Consider the following 21,865-nt stretch of genomic DNA (forward strand, 5'->3'; position numbering starts at 1 on the left):
TGTGGTTAACATGACTGATGAATGCTTGAATTGAAGTGAAATGTTCTCTGCTAGGGACGCACTGCAGTTGTCATGAAAACCATTGTTGCATGCTGAAAAGCACACGTGTGTGTGTGTGTGTGGGGGGTAGGGGAAGTTTGCAATAGGGATTCCTGTGTTGTCCGTTTTATGAATATACGTCTTCTTCATAATGTCTCCAAGTGGACGTTGGATAGGCACAATAGGGTAGCCACGTCATATATATTCACGTCAGTTTCCTCACAATCCAGGTGCATAGTCATACTCATTAGAGCTGTGACACGTGCGGACACACGCAGTGATGTCACTTACCGGATGGACCCGCAGCTGCAGTTGTTTCACGTCAAAACAATCCGGAAGATGGTACGGCGTGACTGTGGTTGGAGCCGAATAACAACATCTCTGTTTGTCTTTCTGGCGGCGGTGGAACTTCAACATGTTGCAGTAGCAGACACACGGAGCGACTCAGGCGAAGGTCGTCCACAGTTAGTTGAGTCTGAAGCTGCAGCCAAGCCTCAGGTTTCGGACTCAAAGCCCATGTTCATACATCGTAGCCGAGTTCGCTCATCGCAGGCTGCTTCAGAGTCACCATGGGCAATGGAATGAATAAGGTAGGCTCTGGTTTCGTTTCGTGTTCAGGTGTTACGTTCCTGTTGCTTTTTTTTATGGGATATTCTACAACGTGTAGCTGGTAGCTGCGTTCCTCCCCGACCATTGTCATTAAACCAATCACGTGACCGCCCCCATGCTGACGTGATATGGAAATAAACCAAATGAAGGCAGAAGCCTTACGTGCGGCACAAAGTTCACCCTTTGAATGTTTCAATAACATTTAAACATCTTCCAATACTTTAAATAATAATCATCTAGGTTGAAATGTGATGACATTTTGTCATCTGGATTTTCTTTTCTCTCGAGTTCTGATTAATTCGTATGATTGTGTGAATACGGAATCCAGGGCTGCTGTCGTAATTCATGAGGATCTGAGGATCAAATCAATAGATTATTGCAATATTGTTATTTGATTTCCCCGCCCAATTATTTCAAATGATGGCGAAAAGTCCACTGCTAACATCCCAAATGACATTGATGCCCATTGCATTAGTTAGTCAAGATAAAGTTAGAATACATTTTAACGCTGCATGTTCACCAGATATTGTCTGTGTAACAGGGGGGACTAAAGTAAGACTAGTAAATTCATATGGTGTCTTAAAATGAATTGAACAAGATGATACATTGGTAATCTGTGTTTCCATTCTTAATTGCTACAACAGGCCGGTAGTTAATTGTATATGTGTGAATGTAGCACTTGATTCTCTTCAGAAACCTTCTGCTTTATGGTACTAGTTCCAAAGTACAGCAGCACTCAGCGGCTGCTTGCCACTCATCACATTGTCCTGATATGCACCGATGCTTCAGGCCTTGTATGGCCGGAGGGAATGATGTGCTGGTACTCGGTCCTTAAACCCTAAACCTTAAATCCAATTTGGCTCAATCCAGGACATTTGCGCCTTTTCAAGTGAAAATGTTGAAGCTAGACTGTATCTAACCTAACAGCAACATGTCTGTGACTGCTGATTCACAGGTTGTCGATGGGCTCTACCTTGGGAATATAAGAGGTAAGACAAACTTTATGCAACTTGGTTTGATGTTTGTAAATGTGATGCATAAAGTAAAGCTGAGTCAGGCTTACCAAAGGCCGAAGACCACCATCATGGGCCATCACTGCATGTAGGTATGAGTGGTGGGCGGATTGATACAGTAGAATATCACACCTTGCATTCGTAGTCTTAAACATATTGCTATGTTTTGTAGCCATTTTAATGCAGCACACATTATTCTTAATAAAATATGTTTACGTTGTAAAAGAGTTTGTCAAAAACGTTTAGCATTTTGCCCATAATCACTGTAAAAGGTGAAAGTGTTGATAGGTTTTAACTATCAATCATCAGATTTGGTAGCTGAAAGTAGTTCTTCTGTTAAAGATATATTTCAGAGTAATGAGATGCAAAAGCCTTGTTGACCAAAGACAATTCATTAATATTTAGAATATACATCTGTGTGTCGCTCCCTGGCCCCGAACAACCCCGGCTCATGTGCCACTTGCAGGTTTCTAACTTTAGCTTCCGCAATGATCTCTCGGCAAGATGGCTCGTGCATGACGGCTAAAATTAGTTCAAGTGACAGGAACCAGTGACCACAGGCCTAACCGGGCCAAATGAGGTTGCAGGAGAGTAACCGGTGCCTCTGCAGCACCGTTCAACAATACTGGTTGTTTTTGTGTTTGTTTGGCGTTCCGGTCACTGACACGGCTGGTGAGATATATTCCTCTTGCTCTTTGTCCTAGATGCGGAGAGCAGAGAAAGCCTTTCTAAGAATGGCATCACCCACATCCTGTCTGTGTACAACAACGCTAAACCTGTGTTTGAGGTTAGTGAAACATCCATGTTGGTCGACCTATCTGTACTTCCTGTCAACATACTACATTGAGATGTTGGTATGACTGTGCATGTTACAATGTGATGCATTATGTCAGCCAGCTGGGGGGGGTGATGAGTTATGTTCGGAGCATGTTCGAGAGTGCATGTGCTTTATTCAGCTGCTCCAATGTAGTGTAATTACTTGGCAATGACTTAGTTGTGATGTATTCATGGGCAGTAAATGTATCATTCAACACTGTTCTGAAGGTGATATTTGTAGCAGTGATTTATTACACAGGGCTGTTATCCATTGAGCCTTAGCTCAGCCCTCACAATGTTCATCATGTCACATCCAGGTGTTAAACAATATCAAGTCTGCTTCTAATGCTGGACTTGAAGTGTGAGTGAAATATATATATATATATATATACTACCGTTCAAAAGTTTGGGGTCACTTAGAAATGTCCTTATTTTTTCAAAGAAAAGCATTGTTTTTTTCAGTGAAGATAACATTAAGTTAATCATAAATAAACTCTATACATTGTTAATGTGGTAAATTGCTATTCTAGGTGGAAACGTCTGATTTTGAATGAAATATCTACGTAGGTGTACAGAGGCCCATCTCCAGCAACTATCACTCCAGTGTTCTGATGGTACATTGTGTTTACTCATCGCCTTAGAAGACTAATGGAGGGTTAGAAAACCCCTGTGCAATTGTGTTGTACTATATTAAGCTATACAACTGGGCTGGCCTTCCTTTTGAGCTTGAAGTTTAAAGAACAAAATTAATATTTCAAATAAAAATCATTATTTCTATCCATGTCAATGTCTTGACTATATTTTCTATTCATTTTGCAATTCATTTGATAAATAAAAGTGAGTTTTCAAGGAAAACACAAATTTGTCTGGTTGACTACAAACTTTTGAACAGTAGCGTATGTATATTACTATTATGTTAGTTTAGATAATGCTAAGCCCCAGAAAGCATTAATAGTTTAAGAACTACATTGAGGGAGTAGAAATTACAGACCCACTTTAAGCTGCACATTTTCACAAGAAATGATTGTCAGTTCCAGACCTAAACGATCTTGTGCTCACATGAGATGAGTGACAGATGCTCACCTGCAGAACCTGCGTGTGCCTTCATGTTCCTCAGTATAAATGTAGGGGAAGACTTACAGGGAACATTCAGACGGGGATAGCCTATATTCTTTAATTTAGTTTTTTCCGTTGTTATGCGTGTATGTTTTGCAGGACATGACGTATCTTTGTATTCATGCAGCTGATGCTTCCAGCCAGAACCTGTGAGTAAGCACAGACGCACACAAAGAAACACACTCGGACACATACAAACACACTCGGACAAAGATCGTACCTCAGATTTGTCCATGTCCTTGTGAATTTCGGAAGCCCGGATGAGTCGGTATTATTTCAACACAATCACCCTCCAGATTGTGGCGCCAGGGCGTGACGGTCGAATGCAAACCGATACAAATATTACATGGAGACTTGTTGCAGTTTAAATTGGTAGTTAGTAGATGTGGATAGTTCTTTGATATTTACTACGAACTAACAATGGGTTGTTTCATTCATACTATGACTGGCAAAATTCAACGTGTGTGCGTGTCATTGTTCATAAGGAGGCAGCTTCGGTGTTGAAGGAGGCATGAGCTCCACTGTTGCAAGGCCGCAAACACAACACATTAGTCATAGCATTTCTGTTGATTTATTTTGACCTTGTGCAACAGTAATCAACCACTTGACACCGGGTAAGGGCACAACACCGAAGCATCAATCATGTCGTGCAGTTTGAGCTTCTATCTATCGAGAGCAGTCTAACGGCTTGGCTCCCTTGATTCCTTCTTTTTCGGGTAACTGAGGAAGGAAGGAATCAAGGGAATCATTCCCTTGATTCTTCCTTCCTTCCCTTGATTCCTTCCCCTTCATTCCTTCCTTCCCTTGATTCCTTCTTTCTTTCCTTCAGTCCTTCCTTCCTTCCCTTAATAAGAAGGAATGGAAGGAAGGAGCCCTTCCTTCAGGCATTCCTTCCCTTGAATACGAAGGAATCAAGGGGAAGGAAAGAAAGAAGGAATCAAGGGAAGGAAGGAATCACAGAAGCACAATTCTGCAGACCCTCTAGACTCTATAGATCCACTCTGAAGTCGGAGCTGGTGACCATTCTTTTCGTTGCTGCTGTGTTGGTGCCTTCTGCTGGTTTGGTGCCTTCTGCTGGTTTGATTGGGTAATATGACAGACAGAAGTGGGATTTTATGAAAGTGATACATAAATCTCAGATATTTCAATCTCCATATTAAAATGGGGAGAAAGATTTAGAGGCAATATGATGAATGAACCTGCCGTTAACATAGTGAACAGAGATGGGACATATTGCTTGGTTGAATGCAGGCTCAACACTTGGTCCTTGATCAGGAAAAATGATAATACCCCAGGCAGGTGTTAGACTGTAAGTTCATTTGAAGTTTATATATGAGTAAAAGTTTATTAAAAACTTTTTACTTTCCCAGATTGGGAAGGTTTAGGCTGTTTTGAGTGTGTGTTGTCTGGGGTTTGAAAAGTAACTACTTAGTTTACTTTGAAAAAGAAAAACAGAGCTGGGTATGATGCAAGTTAATAAGAATCGTGGGTTTTGTATTTTTTTGGATGTTGCTGATTGGGTTGGGTTGGAGGTGTCTGACCTCCACTGTCGTAATCAAGTGTCCTTCCCTCAGGCATCAGAGGAAGGAAAGCCTAGTGTGCCATCTGGCTGTTGGTCTCGACCCCCTCTGTCACAATCACTGGTCTGACTGATGGGAGTGGTGAGGCCAACTGACGCACCACTGTGCTCCCCGCCAGACGGCCTCTGTGGCCAGGTCTGATTGCCCCTCCCATGTTTCAGACCCACAGCAGGGGAGTTTTTTTTGGTCATGTTGGCTCTTTTTCTTCTTCTTTTGGAGCAACTGTAGCAGTTTGAAACTGTGTGAAATATCTTAAAGTGTGTGTGTCTGTACTTTGGGGGTAGATGTCCGTAAGTCATGTCAATTTGTAAAGCCCTAAATCACAATTACTGTCTCAATAAGCTGCATCGCTTAGCCTATAAAGGAAAAATTAACACCTTGTCGACCACCACCAGAGCAAGGAAAAACCTTCACAAAACTGTATTCGATAAATCTTGGTCAGGGTCAAAATGAGATGTTTTAAAGGAGTCTTCCTGTCCACCGTGCTGTATGTGGTTTATAACAAAGAGTATGCCTCTATTAATGTTAAATATTATTTATTATGCATTTAGATAATTGCATTGGATAACATTTTAACTTACCATAAATTTGCACAATTAATTTTTTTATTTTAGTTACATTAGCTCAACAATTTGTTCCAGTGTTATTCAACTGGTTAAAACCTCAAACTTTCTGCATATTAAACAAGACAGCCGGAAACCTCTGTGCTAGGAAGACAGAACTAAGTGCTGAGGAGACATCTTTTGAAGAGGACTTTGGATGTCAGGAAGAAGGAGGGAGAAAAAGTATAGTACCAGTCAATCTATTTTAGCCTCTGTCTGTTACCCTGTCTGCTATTGAGTAACCAGCATCTGCTCCTCTGGAGACGGTGCTATCAGCCACGCACTTCTTGAGTAGGCAAGACAACATCAGTGTTTCCTGACAGTGAACAAGCAGGATATTAACAGGATAAGTTGCACCCCACTGTGCTGCTTGTTGTTCTTTTATATTCATAAAAGTAAGTAAGGTGAATTTATATTGCACTTATCACAGACAAAGGTGCAGTATAGTAGTCAATTAAAACAAATTGGGGGCAAAAACATTTCGACAGTTCAAAGAGCAAAGTAAAATACACAGTAAAAGATGGTGCATTAAAAAACACATAAGAAAAATGAATAAACAAAAAAGATAAAAGGCATGCCATGAAAAAAAGTTAACAAAATACAAATATAAGCCTCAAATTATCTGGATTTTTCGGGATCTTAAGCATTGATCAAAATATTGGTGGTTTGGGAACATTATTATGTTACAAGAATTTGTATTGTATTTCTTCTAAGAACTGGCTTGCATATTTAAGAAGTCGTACACGTTGTTTTGACACAACCTCAGAATGAGTAATTACCTTTTAGTTTGGAGGATGGAAGCATACCAACGAGAGCGGTCCAACTTAAGGCAGGAGGTTAGGTTCTGTCTTTGTGTTTTACTTTTGTAGACACAGATTAACGAGCGTTGGATCTCGGTGTCGTTTTGCAGATCGACAAAAATCAAGACAGTTACTTCCCTTGTCTGCCCGACTGTCTGAGCTTTGGTCTACCACATATTCTCTGTTTCAGCGGGCCCAATCTTTTTACCACATGACAAGTCGGAGTAGTTTGAAGATAAATCACTACTCCTCGACATTGGAACACAAATGTGTCCAAACTAACCGACCCATTCTGGGACCTGCAGTTTCTACAGTCAAAATCACAACAGTATCAGGTTGTCAGAGTTTCACGAACTTATTTGAAACGCAAAGGAAAAGAGTTTCAGTTCAAAGTGTGCTTTTTCATATCCTATACTGTGTAGTCTATTTTTAAATGTCCTTTACAACCCAACACACCTCTGTAACCTTCGCACAAAACAGCCGGTTTCTTGATTTTTAATGAGCGATGGTTCAAATGATATTTTTTCAAAACATTAGTTTAATTCTTTTGTACTGCAAAGTGCAGATGATAAATTGCTGTATTAAAGTTCCTCTGTTGTCCTTTTTCCTCTTCAGATTACAGCATTTTAAAGAGTGCATCAGCTTCATCCATGAATGTCGCCTGAATGGTGGATCTTGTCTCGTTCACTGGTAGGTGTTAGACCAAAAAGAACCCTGGAAAAAAAGAATCTCTTCAGTACCTCTTCTGTTATTGACCTCTTATCAGAAATAAATAAGGTGTTCAGACGTGACGTTGCCTTTTGAAAATGACCACGCTGTGTTCTTTGCTTGGCTGCAGCCTCGCAGGTGTGTCCCGCAGCACCACTATGGTGGTGGCCTACCTGATGACCGTCACCCACTACAACCGGGATGAGTGTCTGTCTGCTGTCAAGGCTGTTCGCGCCTTTGTCGGCCCAAACGACGGCTTCCAGCGGCAGCTGCTGGAGTACCAGACGACACAAGTGTCAGAGGTAAACGACATGCAGGAACGCACAGACGTGATGTACGCACACACAATATACCCACAGAGAATACAGCCCCATTTGACTGTTTGCAGCCGATAGTCAAAGACATTTTAAGTTTCAGTCTTTAAATTTGTAACACAACATTCAACATTTTATAATTGTTTCCTCACTAGCATAGTTCTATCTGTAGCTGTGCAATATAATAGCATTCTTTAAATGCCTTGTGTGTTATGTGCTGATGTTGGTCGGCACAGGAACTGCAGGATATGACACATGCACCGATCACGCTGCACATGTAGCCGGTGGTTAACCTATCAACTGTTAATTGTGGCCATCTCTTTGTTATGGAATATGATATAACAACCAAGAGTTGTGGAGAACCTTCTCCTTTGTAAATATTTCCTTGAAGTGTTTTGCAATGTTAAAATTAGTTTCACAGCAAATCAACGCCTCAGAAATCACCACAATCTCAGCATATAGGAGACCTCTGCAAGAAATTAATCAGCTATTCAATCTGTGAAACCTAATTTCTGTAAGGTTCATATTGTTAATTTGATGTTGTATGAAAATCAGAATTCGTATTTAATATAATTGTTTTGTAACATGTGGGCTCAGAGCAAGGCCTAATCCTTCTTCGTACATTAACCTGGTGAAATGCAAACTGTGACATGTGACCTGTCTGATATCAGGAATGTAACCTCTACATCTCTGTAAACCTCAGTGGATTTTTATGAGCTGGGTGAGGAGCTTTTAGGGAACATAATTCATGATCCCGAACTATTGGCGAAAAAGACCTGCCGTACAATACTAATAATAGTTGTCTACTTTCACTTTAAGGAAGGCCTCTTATGGGAAATAGAAGTTCAAACTTGGTTTTATATTCAATCTGATCTGGAGCTTTTTTCATGCAGAAAACATGCCGAACAACGTACCTGAGAATATATGACAGATGCCATGTGCTTTTATTAAAAATACTGGTTCAAGTCATCAGAAAACTAAAGGACCCTTTTTCAAGTATTAATGGTATATTCACATTTTAGGTATGAGGACATTTCTATTCACATTTTTACTTTGAATCATCATCTTTACAGTTTTACTATTATCATTTGTGTTTTTCATATGAGCAAATTGTGGATAGCGGTCCACAGCTTTAACTTTCTGCAGTATTGTGGTTACTTGAAGGCACCAGTGTGTGTGATCTCATTACAGTGGCACTAATCCAGTCGAGAAGGGGAACTGCAAGGGGTTTGCTGGGATTGCATTAGCGTTGTACGGCTCATCATGTGTTCACGGTTACTGTCAGGGTCTTGCAACATGACATGACTGAAAAAAAAATGCTCATCGTTTGTAGATCTTGCACTGATTTCGAGGATTTAAGGGGAAATGGTATTTCTGTATTCTTGCTTTCCCACATCTGGGAATCCTCGGATAGAAAGTGACAAATCACGAACACAACAATGTCGTTTAGTCGCTAATGCAGCAGTAACGCAAAATACTGTCACAGTAAGACATGTGAAATACACTGAAGTGAACATCCCAAAATTGTCTTTTTGCCGATTCAATGAAAGGAGAATAAAAACCTTCTACATAATTAAATAGTCCAGAATTGGATGTGAAATTATTTGTCTTCAAATTGAGAAGAGGGCAAGATAATAACATTTAGAGAGAGCTAAACGGTGAATAATCACCATTGTGAGCTGCGTATAGTCAATGTTTAGTAGTTTTCAATCTGTTTAGAGGACCAAATATAGTTGTTCCCTTGCCAGTGTCTTTGTTGTGAAGTAATTCATCTATGAAGCTGAGCCTCCCCACTTAACTCTCTGCCTCAAATCCACCTTCATCCTCAACTTCACCGTTATAACTTCAGCTCTAACGCAACAAATCTCACTTTTTGCGAGTGTTACCTGATTGTGATGCCACGCCATTATGATTTTAATACATTTTACATCAAACTCCAGGATCTATCATATTATTTTCATGCAGAAGACTTGCAGACTACACGGAACCACTTTGCAGTTCCTACCAAGATTCAGTTTCTTTTTGAACATGACAGTTTGCAGAATAGTTCCTTCATATCAGTCTTCTTATTGATGTATTATCTTTATACTGTGCCTTATTTGATTATTGATGTTGTGAGTCAGTGCTGTTCTCTTTTGGTTATTGGGTTAAAGGTTGAAAGCAACATGAATATGTTACATTCAAAGTGAGTTTAACCAGATTGAACGTCGTTTATTATACTTATGATTAACTACATTGACACACACACATTATGCTGATAGTATCTATCTTTAAAAGGCCATTATGTTTACTTCCATCAGCTGCAAATTGCCATCACAAGTTTCTGTGATCTGACAAAAGGACCAATACATGAAAAGGCAAAAATAAATATCTGGTAGTCCACATGGAGTAGCTCCACATGTCAGTTAATCAACTTTTGTGCACTCATAAATATTAGATAGGTTTCTAATTATACTCCGTCTGGTGTGGCGGTGTCAATTTTCCATGGATTTTCAAGATGAGAGAAATACATTAACTTGAATCTTTTTAAAGAGGAGATATTCCTTCAGGTGTGATAGATGTTACTGGCAAATCTTGAGTCTCACGAGACTGAGCAGAAACCTGTGGACTGTGCTGCCCTTTTCTACCATCCTTCAAGTTTTTTTTTTTTTTTTTTTTCTTGCCTCCTACTAAGAAGAAACTGAAACTATTTTATTTACAACATACCTTTTTATAGTGTTCTCTTTGAAGGTAAAGTTCACTTCAAACTATGCAGTCAACTTTGTCCTCACCGTTGTATTTGTGGACTATTAGAAAACAACTGATTCTATGGGATCAAGTCAATTTAAGTTATGTGTTCTCATGGCAAACCCAAGACATCAAGCACAGATCACACAGTATACAGAATTAATAGTCGACACATTCTGTTTAAAGACACTGTCTGTAGAAGGTACCACATTTCAAAGGTCACCATTGACATTGTAGTTGTGTAGATTTATAGCTGTGAAAAACAACACAATAAAATGTACCTTTCAAATCCATTAAATATGTGTGTAAGATATAAAACAATGGAATGCAATACAATCGTAGCCCAAAAGAAGTAACTGAGATGTGTTTTTTGTGTGCGTCTGTCTTGTCCTCAGTACCGGACATGGTTACGGTCCAGTTTCCGTCCCAGTCCATTCAATGACCGGGAGCAGGTGGGCGCCCTGCTGAGCCAGTACACGGAGCAGCACGAGAGCCAGAGGAGAGGAGCGGACCGACGCCGGGCCAATCGGGATGGACGCGTCTCTGCTCTGCCGGCAGACTCTGCTTATCCCAAAGGCAGCAGCTGAAACCTGGCCTGCTGGTCATGGTGACGTCCTGCTCATGGCTGCCTGTAAATGGCAGTTTATCACACTGTACTCTATTCCAAATCAACTCCCAGTTGTAACCAACTTTAAGGCCTTTGTACAACTCTGAAAGCATAATATTAAATATATTTATACTTTAATTACAGCTGTCGAATCATTTTAATCTATGGAGGTTGCTTTAGAAGTGAGCTCCAGACTCTTATCCACTACCAATATATTCCTTGCTGTCTTAACTGAGTACAGCCACAACCGGGGTATAGGTATCTCAGACGCCTTACTCTAAAAACATCAACTACACTCCCATGTGGACTCTCTACTCTTGTATTTTACAGCTTGGTAGCCTTAATTAAGTGACTGATTATGCTGCCTTAAAATAGTATTTAGTCTCTAATGATGTATAGTCTGTGCTGGTGGAAAATGAAATGCCCATAAATGTATAACCGATATAATGGCAACTATTTCTAGCAGTTATTCTGAGTCATGTACCAGTTTGTCTCCTGTCCCGGATCTTAATGGTTACACTCTTTGATCAACACTGGAGCTGCAGAAAGCAGAAGTAAATAGTTAAAAAGTAATACATATCAGATTGAATTGGGAAGCTACATCAAGTGGTGTTGACTTAAACTACAAATGAAGAATCTTCCCAATCAGTCCCAATGTGAAAGTCTTCCTGATTTTACTGAAGCTCTGATTTATGTATTTATTGTGACAGAACTGATTTATATGTGATGTGTATTGTAGATCGATGGCTTTAGCTAATTCTTTTAAATGTGTATTTAAGGTGTTTTTTGTTTGTGTTTTATAACGAAATGAACAACTATGGAAATTATAATAAATCTGTACTATCAACACTATGGGATGCATCTGTGTATATGTACAAGTTATTGTTATGGGCAGAAAAGAATACTATGTATTTGGTTAGTATTGTATTTAAACGCTCATTTCTAGATGAGGCCACAGCATATAGCTTTTCTTGAATTTCAGTCCACTTCTAAGATTTGAGAGGTTTATGGGTTGTATTCAGAAGATCAGCTGCGGAAGCTGCTTTATACAACCAGACCCAGGCTGTGCAGCTTCATGAAGAAAACTGTGTGCTACATGTTTTACTACTCGAAAAGAACTGGCAAGGTTTACAAAAAAATTCGTAGGCACTGTTTTGTTTTTTTTATATAAAAAAGTTAGGTAATTGCACAAGAGAAATGACGACAAACTCGTATAGCAAATTATTATCAGTGCCATATAACATTTTACAATGCATACATAATCTAAGACTTTGCATAATATATATATATTAGATCAACCAGTGAAATCGAAATCATTTATTTACATGGGAGAGGCTTGGAAATAGGAAATGTAGTTTATTTGTATAATATTTCTACCCATATGTACGTTTATGGCTGTAAAGATGAATTGTGTTGCGGCTTAAATATGTATCAGCTATTGTGATCAGGTGAAAAATGACATTTCATCAAATCGCTTGGTGTATCCAATTAATAGCCTATAACTAGGGCTGTCAATCGATTAAAAAAAATTAACTAATTAATCGCACATTTAGAAATTGCGATTAATAACAAACTTTTAATCGCGATTAATCGCAATTACAAGTTTGTTCCTTCTTTTTAAAGACAAAACTGCACACAGAGCTGTTTTCAAAGAGGCTCCTACATATACAGTGCCAGCGAGGTATTTAATATCGTGGATGACAAATTGTTTCTTCAGTGAAACATCAGATTAGTAAAAAAAAAAGAAGTATATTGAGACCCCATTGGTCCTGTCATCTTTAACACTGAACAGCAGAACCAGTGGCCTTGGTAACTGACTGACATTCACATATGTCACGTTAACCCTCTGGAGGCTGGGGGCATTTTCTCCATTTTGCAAAAAAAAGTAAATTCACCTTTTAAAGACTTTTGCATATGACACATACCCCCGTGTTATACATCAAACATTCCAGAACAATCTCAGCTCTATATATTGAGGCACATTGTCCTCGCGCCGTGTTCTCTGCTTCTCTGACTGACAGGCTGCTCATGAGCCTTACATGTGTGGTGGGAGGTCCTTGTGATTTACTGAGTGATCATTGGTTGTTGTGTTTCGCAAAATGTTGACAGACAAACGGATTGACCAATCACGGTGAAGGTTTCGTGTGACGAGTTCTTTCCGCGCCGCGTCACCCGACACGTCGCCCCTCTGTTCCTCTGTGTCTCAGAGGGGGAGACGGGAGGAAGGAGGAGCAGGAGGAAACCCGACTGATTCATCCACGAGTTAAACTGATTTCTGCTCCTTATTTTCGCGGAGAAATAATTGTTTTAAAAACGGAAACAGTGTCAAACCGCACTGCCGCGGTTTGACACTCAGAGGAGTGTAAAAACTTCAACGAACACCGGAAGCAAGTCGAAGTGTCCTTGAGCAAGGCACTGAACCCCCAGTTGCTTCCCGGGCGCATCACTGCAGCCCACTGCTCCTTAATAACTAAGGATGGGTTAAATGCAGAGAACTAATTTCCCCTTGTGGATTAATAAAGTATATAAAAAAATAAAATAAAAAGTTGCATTAATTGCGTTAAAATATTTTAGTGCGTTAAGGCGGCCAAAATTAATCGCATAGATTAACGCGTTAACGCTGACAGCCCTACCTATAACACTAAAAAACGATGACGTTGCATGGCGTTTGATCCACAGGTGGCGATGCTGGGTACAAATACAACTTGGCTTTATTTTTTAGCCCATTATGAATCTACTAGATTCAATCAAGGGATATTATTGAGCACAAAGTATTCCTAATGACTCTTCCACCACCACAACTATTAGACACGGATGTCCAAGGGGACTTCTGACATCAACCTGCTTCACCGTCATACAGATCTGCACACATCAGAATCTGAGCCTGATCTCGGGTTTCCATCACCGGCCGGCTGAGTGGGCGTCAGCGGCTCTTGCCACCTTGACTCGGAGCGCAGAAATCCCCCACGGTACAAGGTAACTTGTGACTTTCCGAGTGTCTTCAGCGCCCCGCGTCTCCGGAGCTGATAGCGTGGGCTGCAGCTTTACAACCTTCGCGGTGTCAGGCCATTTCTTGGAAATGCCCGCAGTTAGGAGAACAAGACTTCCGGAATGGGCCGGTCTACTGAAGCTTCAAACGCACTGATTGGTCAGCGTGGTGCAGCGTTGTCAAACCATCTCCCAGCTTTTTCATTCATAACACGGAGCACAATAAACTCGATGGGCATGTGACAGGGAGAAGCCGAACTCACTTAAGTCTGACAGGCAGTCATCCATCAACTTCTCAGGATAACACACACACGGACAGCTCAATCGATTGTAAGTGCTTTTACTTTAAAGTCTAAAGGGGGGACTTTGTAGACTACAATACGTGTGGTTTGACGTACTATCATGAAATATATCCTCATCATCTAGGTGCATAGGGAACAATCCGAAACAACTTTTCTCCATCCAGATGAATAACTCGGGAGGTCGGAGACTGAAGCAGTGGCTGGTGGAGCAGATCCAGAGCGGCCAGTACTCCGGACTGCAGTGGGAGGATGAAAGCCGCACTATGTTCCGAATTCCCTGGAAACACGCTGGAAAACAGGATTACAACCAAGAAGTAGATGCGTCAATTTTTAAGGTTCGAAAGTACTTTAGTCAAGTCTTGTGGATAGAAAAGGTTTCTGTAGATTCACTTCTGGTTTTACGCAGCGCTGTGCGTAAAAGTACAACTCGGTCACAAATCTTGAATCTAGTTATTTTGTGGTAGGATACAAATCATAATTTGTATATCACTTGTTTGTAGCATATTCAACTTAACATTTCTTTACTTTACCAACATTTTATAAATTTCTTTTATTTTTTACATAAAATAAGTGCATGCAAAGCACCAGTGTTATTTTAACACTTCATTGTAAATGACAATAGTGTTAATGTAAATCAGACTTTCTTTTTTTCAGAAATGTTAAAATAAGTTTCAGTTAAAATAAGGCAAAAGTTCACATTACAGAACTGTTAAGTCTCATTAGACAAAACAAAAAATACAAAAAGGCAGAGAAAAAAAAAAATCTTACACTCAATCACCATCATTTTCAATAACTATATAAGAAAATGTTTTTATTTAATTTTTTTTCTTGTAGCATTTTTTCTTGTAATATCCAACATTAATCTTATACAATAATACATTAATATAATCATTAATATGTATTGTTTTTCCTCCACAGGCCTGGGCTGTGTTTAAAGGCAAGTTTAAGGAGGGGGAAAAGGCTGAGCCTGCAACATGGAAGACAAGACTCCGCTGTGCCCTGAATAAAAGCCCTGACTTTGAGGAGGTGACAGAAAGGTCCCAGCTGGACATCTCTGAGCCCTATAAAGTCTACCGCATTGTACCCGAGGAAGACCAGAAGCGTGAGTTTAAAAGAGAAATTGATTTTCTGAAAGACAGCATTAATGACCTTATCATTAGAATTGTCAGTGCAAATAATCCCTGGATTCCTCCTGCACTTATTATGATTATCATTAAAGAAGTTACATGTTGCGACACAAACCATGTCTTCTTCTTTCAAATACAGATGGCAAAAGCTCATTGATGACCATGACAGCTACCACCAGCTCTGTTGATATCACTGACATGGACTGCAGCCCTGCAGAGATAGAAGAGCTCATTAAAGAGGTGAGACTACCTCAGAGTTTAAACCATTTGTTACAACAGAAGCCTTCCCTCGTTCTCTCCTATCAGTCACACATAATACTATAGGTGCACTTAGCCTTTATTCCAACTCAGCCTTGGGGTCACCTTTTTTTCTGATTACCACACCGTGCTGTCTACTCCAACACCTGTTGCATTGAGCCCCCCAGCTCCCACTTGGTCTCCATGACTGTGTCGTGTGCAAAGGGGCTTTGTCGACAACAGCTTCTTATGTTGTTGTCTTTTTTGCAGGAGGAAGGCTGTAGTATACAGGCCAGTCCAGAGTACTGGTCCCAGGGCAGCATCAATGGTAAGACACTCTTTTCTTTTTTCCCTTTTTTTTGTTAATTGGCATCAATTCGACATTTATTAATGTCTTTCAGACAATTGACACCACATGTGCAGATTCTCAGATGATGCTCATCTTATCTATACATATCTAAAGAAAAAAGTGCAACACATAGGACGAATAACAAAAAAGAGACACAACCAAAAAAGCTCACCAAAAAAACAACGTATAAACTAGGGGGTTATCCATTGGGGCCTTTCTGACCGTTCCAAAGTCGAGGCTTAAATCAAAGGGTGACCGTGCTTTTGCCGTTAGAGCCCCTCGACTTTGGAATGACCTACCGGAGGGGATAAGGCTCGCAGAATCAGTAACTTCTTTAAAATCACTTCTTAAAAAACAACTTAAAGAACAGCTTTTAAGTGATGTCGTCCTTTCATGCAGATATTTGGTTCCCCTAATTTAGTTAGTCTGTTTTTTATTTTATTTTATTTTTTACATTTTTATATTTGTATCTTACCATTCTATTTGCTTTGCCTTGACTCTCTGTAGAGCACTTAGTAAACTTTGTTTTTAAAGGTGCTATATAAATATAGTTATTATTATTATTATTCTCTATTGTAAATTCAGCAATTTCTGAAAACAAATTCATGTCTACGAGGTGTTATGTGTGTACCCCATTTTTCCCGATATGTCCAAAACCATTCCAATTTGTTGTTGACAGATGCCGTTATCTTCTTTAGACACTCTTTTCTACCCACTTTACATACTCCCCTAACTAAATTCAGTTCAGTCAGTATTGCGGCTAGAAACTGCAACACATCTTAGCCTCGTGTGTTATTTCCCAAGTAAGAGAGATAGTGGAGAGGTATGAACTTTAATGACTTATTTGGAAAATTACCACAGTGGAAAGCTAACTGACATGTCCATGTGATTGTGGGCGCTACGTAAAGGTTATTTGCTTGTCTGTTGAATTCTGAAATGGAGGAATTGACTAACATCCTGTTGAAGTCTGCTGACTAAGAGGATTAATTTGTTTTGAGATTGTGCGAGAGAAATTGTTCTTCTGATGATGCAGCAAAAATAATGCCATGACAGTGTAGTTGTGTGTGTCCACTGTTGTAATAAGAGCCGCAACTCAAGATTTCCTCCTGTATTTCACAGCTTTCCCTCTGCATCAAGAGCCTTTGCCATCAGGCAACCTAAGCTCAGGTATTCATTTATGTTATCCATGAAAGTGTTGTAATAAAATCAGATCTATAGTTTGACATTAACAGTAATAATAACACCACAGGCTGTATGCATTTCGACTTTATTTTGGTGTCATTTGCACTTCTTGTTTTCTATTTGCAAAGCTCACCACGTTTTATCTTCTCTAGCTTTCTCCCAGATGATGATCAGTTTCTACTATGGAGGAAAACTGATGCACACCACGCCTGTCACTCATCCTGAAGGCTGCCGGATCTCCCCACAACAGTACCTGGGCCGTGGACCTCTATACAGTTCAGACAGCATGCAGAGCGTTCATTTCCCTCCGGCTGAGCTCATCGAGTACGACCGCCAGCGCCACGTCACACGGAAGCTAATGGGCCACCTGGAGAGAGGTGTCCTGGTCCGCGCCAACCAAGAGGGCATCTTCATCAAACGGCTGTGCCAGAGCCGAGTCTTCTGGAGCGGGCTGGGAGAAGGCGCCTCACAATACAGCCCCATGCCAAGTAAACTTGAGAGGGATGCTGTCGTCAAGATCTTTGACACCGGAAAGTTTCTTCAAGGTGAGCCTCGATGTTTATCCAGCGATTTGAAAGCTCAAAAAGCATATATTTCTTATCAATTCTTAAAGCAAACTAAATAATGATGGAGGATAACTTGCAAAGATTGTTTTCAGAGCTTTACTTTGTGTGCTCCAGCTCTACAGATGTACCAGGAGGGTCAGTTTCCTGCTCCTGATCCGACAGTGACTCTGTGTTTCGGTGAGGAGCTGCATGATCTGAGCAATGCCAAGAGCAAGCTGATTATTGTGCAGGTAAGACCAGTCAAGTCATAATATGCTTCCCACTCATATATTTGACTGGTTGAGCAACATAGACATCAATCTGTTCCTATCTAGAAATTGGAGTCTCGACACCTTCCCAAGACCGAAAATAACTAAATCTGCAAATGCTGTTTGTTGATAATGTAAACACATCTTTCTGTCTCCTCACCCAGCTCATAGTGGTGAACTGCCAGCACCTGCTGGAGGCAGTGAACATGCGGCGCTCCCAGCCCTACTGCAACAACCCAAACCTGGAGATGTGTGATACTGCTGCCAGTGACCAGATGGCCCGCATCTACCAGGACCTGTGCAGCTACAGCGGCCCCCAGAGGCCAGCCGGCTACAGGGACAACGTGCCCATCACTGCCTGAGCTGTGGGCAGCAACACGCCGACCGGGAGCTTCTCAGCGTGGACCACACTGAATGTACAACATAGTAGAGACATTTCATATTCTCCTAACATACTCCAACAAGGTGATTCAGGTGAAAGCCTTTATTACAGATAGTTTTGTTCAGTTCATACCAATCACAGCGGAGATATAAATATAAGGAGTAAAGCTCTTACAGTAAAACTTTTAAAATGCAGGATGTGCCTAGTATTCTGTACATCAGTAATGTATTTTGTGTACATACAGCTCTAACACAAACTCTGTCTAACTTCTGCTTTTATATTATAAGAGAGTGTTCTAATTTAGCTCAAGAGACATGGTGGTATATTTGTATATGCTACATACAACTCAAGAACAGATAATATATAAATATATATACATACATACATATTGTTTCCATCAACAAATTTCTCATAATATGTATATTATGAGAATAATTTGCATATATAAAATGTAGTCGTCAAAGCTGAATTACATATTTTTGTGTGTTTTCCATTTAGATGGAGGGGTACTTCTTCAGATATTTTTTTTTACAGTAAATGAAAAATCTTTGTATGACTTCATAACAAATGTAATGTCATCTGAAATGCAATGTTGTATAATATTACAGATAGGTTTTACTATCGATTGTTTTTATAAACTACATTCCTAGTAAAACTAAGTTTGTACTGAACTACAGATGCTTGTATTTATAATAATGTTGTTGTTTTGTTTCATTTTGATTGCTTAACTATTGCAAAATGTTCCCCATGATGAACCCTGTTTAAACTCAATAACCACAAATTACATATGGTACATGGTTTACATTTCTGTCAACAATTTTCTAAAGCATTCAATATTGTCCTGGTATTGATCTCAACCATTTCATATTTCTGTACAGTATTAAAATCAATTTGTGGAACTATGAACTTGGCTCTGCATTTATATTGTGTGGCAGCTGTCCCCAATCTGGCCTCGGCTGCTGGCTGGTTGACAATCAGTCAGCTGCTCTGACTGAGTGGCAATCAGTCAGCAGCCGATGCTGCTTGTATAAAAGGGCAGCAGAGCTGGAGGGAGGGGAGAAGTGAGCAGAGGCACAGTGTTGCGGTCTGCTCGGTGTGTGTTTTGCAAAATAAAAGATGTCATTGAGCGAAACCTCGTGGTGCTGGTGGGGGAAACCCACGGGTAGCGGCATGAGTCATGCTACATACTGTAACTGCATAACCAACAAGGACAAAATAACTTTGACTCCAACGACAGTAAGCCTTGTGTTTTCGGGCGATTACCGATGCGATGCTGCCGATGTGTTTGCAACTTGAAACCCAAGTACAGTGTATACAGAACATTGGTGTGTGTCAGGTGTGAAATTGAAAAATGGAAAAGCAAATAGTTCTGCATACAGCATATTTTCTGTGAGCTTGTGTGAATGCTTGAGTTACTTTATCTCACGCTTGATGAATGAAACATTCACGTTTACACTAGTGATTTAATGTCTGCACCATGAGATTAAGTTCAAAATGTATGGCTGCCGTATGTATAATTTCTTTATCTCCCAACAATTGAGTCCAATTCATTAAATATCTTGATAGATAGGATCTTAATAAGAATGTGAAACGTCTTTGGTTTGAACATTACTTGGCTGCAGATAATACAAATATGTGTGGCGCTGAAGATGTCACGGGACTATTAGAGACACAACTGCAAATAATGATTGTTTACTCAGAGTAAGAAATATATCCACAATATGTACCACACGAGGGCGTGGGCTGGAAAAGACAAGACAATCTGGCAGAGGACAAGTGGAAGTGAGGGGACCTAAGTAGACAGGAACTAACAGGGAACGGGCAACAGGTGAGACGGGCATGAGGACCAGGTGAAGGGAATGAGACTGATGAGGTGGGAGTGGCCAGAGGCCGGTGAGAGAACAGGTGAAGGGAGTTGGACTGACGAGGTGGGAAGCAGGATCTGGAATGACATGACGGTTAGTGATACAGGCAGACAGGATGAAAACAACAAATAAAAGGAAGGTGTGGAGCTGAACTGCTACAGAAGAGGTGAAAGCTAAGTTCACATTCATCTACACTTTTTGCAGACAAGGGACATTATAATATGAATTTCATATTGTCTGGGAACATCAAGGAATTACTAAAGACTGAATGTAAATATTTTGTTTGTTTACATTGTTCATTCTCCTCCTTTTGTGTCTTACACACTTGGTCATTAAAGACAAGGGGGCAGATGACAGTGTCGTCTCTCACACGTCAAACTGGGTGAATTGTGGAAATATTGGCAGACACACACCTAGGTTTCTAATTATCATTATAAAGATGCCAAAGCTTTACATATATTGCGACTGTATGGTGAATGAACCCAAAGAAAGCCTTATAGTTCTGTCGAAAATACAAAATAAGACATGAATAGATGGTCCTCTCAATAAATCTAATACAACTTTTATTCCCACACAATAAATTAGTTGTATATAAACTTATATATAATTTATGTAGAAGCTGGACTGGGTAGCCCATTCAATCTTTTTTATATTAATAACTCACAGATCACGTAGTGAAATAATTCATGTGCTTTTTATATATCTCTAGATATAACCTTTCACTTAAGTTAGAATATCTAATCAATGGTTCACTGAATAAAACCACATATGGTGTGTGTATGTGTGTGTGTGTGTGTGGGGGGGGTTGTGTGTGTGCGTGTGTGTGCGTGTGTGTGGTTATCTATGGGGTAGTTCTGTTAGTTCCACAGAACAGGAACTTACTTCAAAAACTTTAACAGGAAACTCTCCCCCCAGCCCCCAAATAGCATGTCTGAGACTGGATTACCATCATGTATTTAGGATACACATACTCTGTGTGATCAGAGATACATTATTACTGTACATGTGAACTTTGAATTACATTCCTGTACTCTGGGATTTGCAGATTGAACCAATGAGATACAACCGTACAACGTTAATTAGTGAGCTTTGGCGGTGATGGTAGATTGTGTTACCTTTGTTTAAAGCCAGCTGGCCTTGCTCTGCAGTCTGTGTGCCAAGCTGCACTGACCTAACTCTCAGAGAGAATCTTCATAAGTGTGCTACCCAAAATGTCGCAGATTCCTTTAAATGTAGTCTAAAATGTGCATATGTTTGATGCTTTTGCCAATATTCTAGCTATATATCTTATCAGGCATAACAGAAGCTTGTTCCCGACACCACAGGGAGTCAGACAGTCCACAATAATAATGTCCTTCATATACCAGTTTCAGTTAGACAGCAAAACATGGTGTATATATAGACAGTGTGGATAGATTCTGTAAGTATTACAATAAGGACATGATGTCATGTGTTTTTCCTCTATATTCAACACAGAGTGCAGATGTGAATGTGTCTGAGAAGAGACAGGACAGTCCATTTGTAAAAGAGGAGAAACCATTTTCAAGAGTATGCTACTTTTAGTTCTGATATGCAGTTTATTGAAAATGCCTCTATAGTTTATTGATGTTGAATTTTGAAATTACCACATGTGTTGTATTGGGGTTTGGATAATTTTATTTCGAAGCTAGATTAGATTTGTGTTCCCA

General features: G+C 40.0%; 2 protein-coding genes across 3 annotated transcripts; both read left to right on the top strand.

Annotated features, from left to right (window-relative positions):
* Positions 1 to 250: 250 nt before the first annotated feature.
* Positions 251 to 11,783, top strand: dusp22a (dual specificity phosphatase 22a). Its single transcript, XM_056412059.1, has 7 exons — positions 251 to 629; positions 1,604 to 1,637; positions 2,366 to 2,448; positions 3,693 to 3,742; positions 7,191 to 7,265; positions 7,414 to 7,585; positions 10,720 to 11,783. Exons 1-7 carry the CDS (start codon positions 609 to 611, stop codon positions 10,909 to 10,911), a joined length of 627 nt encoding a protein of 208 aa, XP_056268034.1. The 5' UTR covers positions 251 to 608; the 3' UTR covers positions 10,912 to 11,783.
* Positions 11,784 to 14,171: 2,388 nt separating this feature from the next.
* irf8 (interferon regulatory factor 8) lies at positions 14,172 to 19,218 on the top strand. 2 transcript variants are annotated; one of them, XM_056412051.1, is made up of 9 exons: positions 14,172 to 14,249; positions 14,386 to 14,556; positions 15,140 to 15,323; positions 15,488 to 15,588; positions 15,856 to 15,913; positions 17,054 to 17,101; positions 17,269 to 17,661; positions 17,797 to 17,912; positions 18,095 to 19,218. In XM_056412051.1, exons 2-9 carry the CDS (start codon positions 14,386 to 14,388, stop codon positions 18,290 to 18,292), a joined length of 1,269 nt encoding a protein of 422 aa, XP_056268026.1. In that variant the 5' UTR covers positions 14,172 to 14,249; the 3' UTR covers positions 18,293 to 19,218. The 2 variants fall into 2 exon arrangements, with proteins under 2 accessions (XP_056268026.1, XP_056268027.1); XM_056412052.1 differs by having other exon boundaries at positions 14,173 to 14,249; positions 14,346 to 14,556.
* Positions 19,219 to 21,865: the final 2,647 nt, after the last annotated feature.

This window comes from Pseudoliparis swirei, chromosome 4 (assembly GCF_029220125.1).
Source record: "Pseudoliparis swirei isolate HS2019 ecotype Mariana Trench chromosome 4, NWPU_hadal_v1, whole genome shotgun sequence".
NCBI classification, from domain to species: domain Eukaryota; kingdom Metazoa; phylum Chordata; class Actinopteri; order Perciformes; family Liparidae; genus Pseudoliparis; species Pseudoliparis swirei.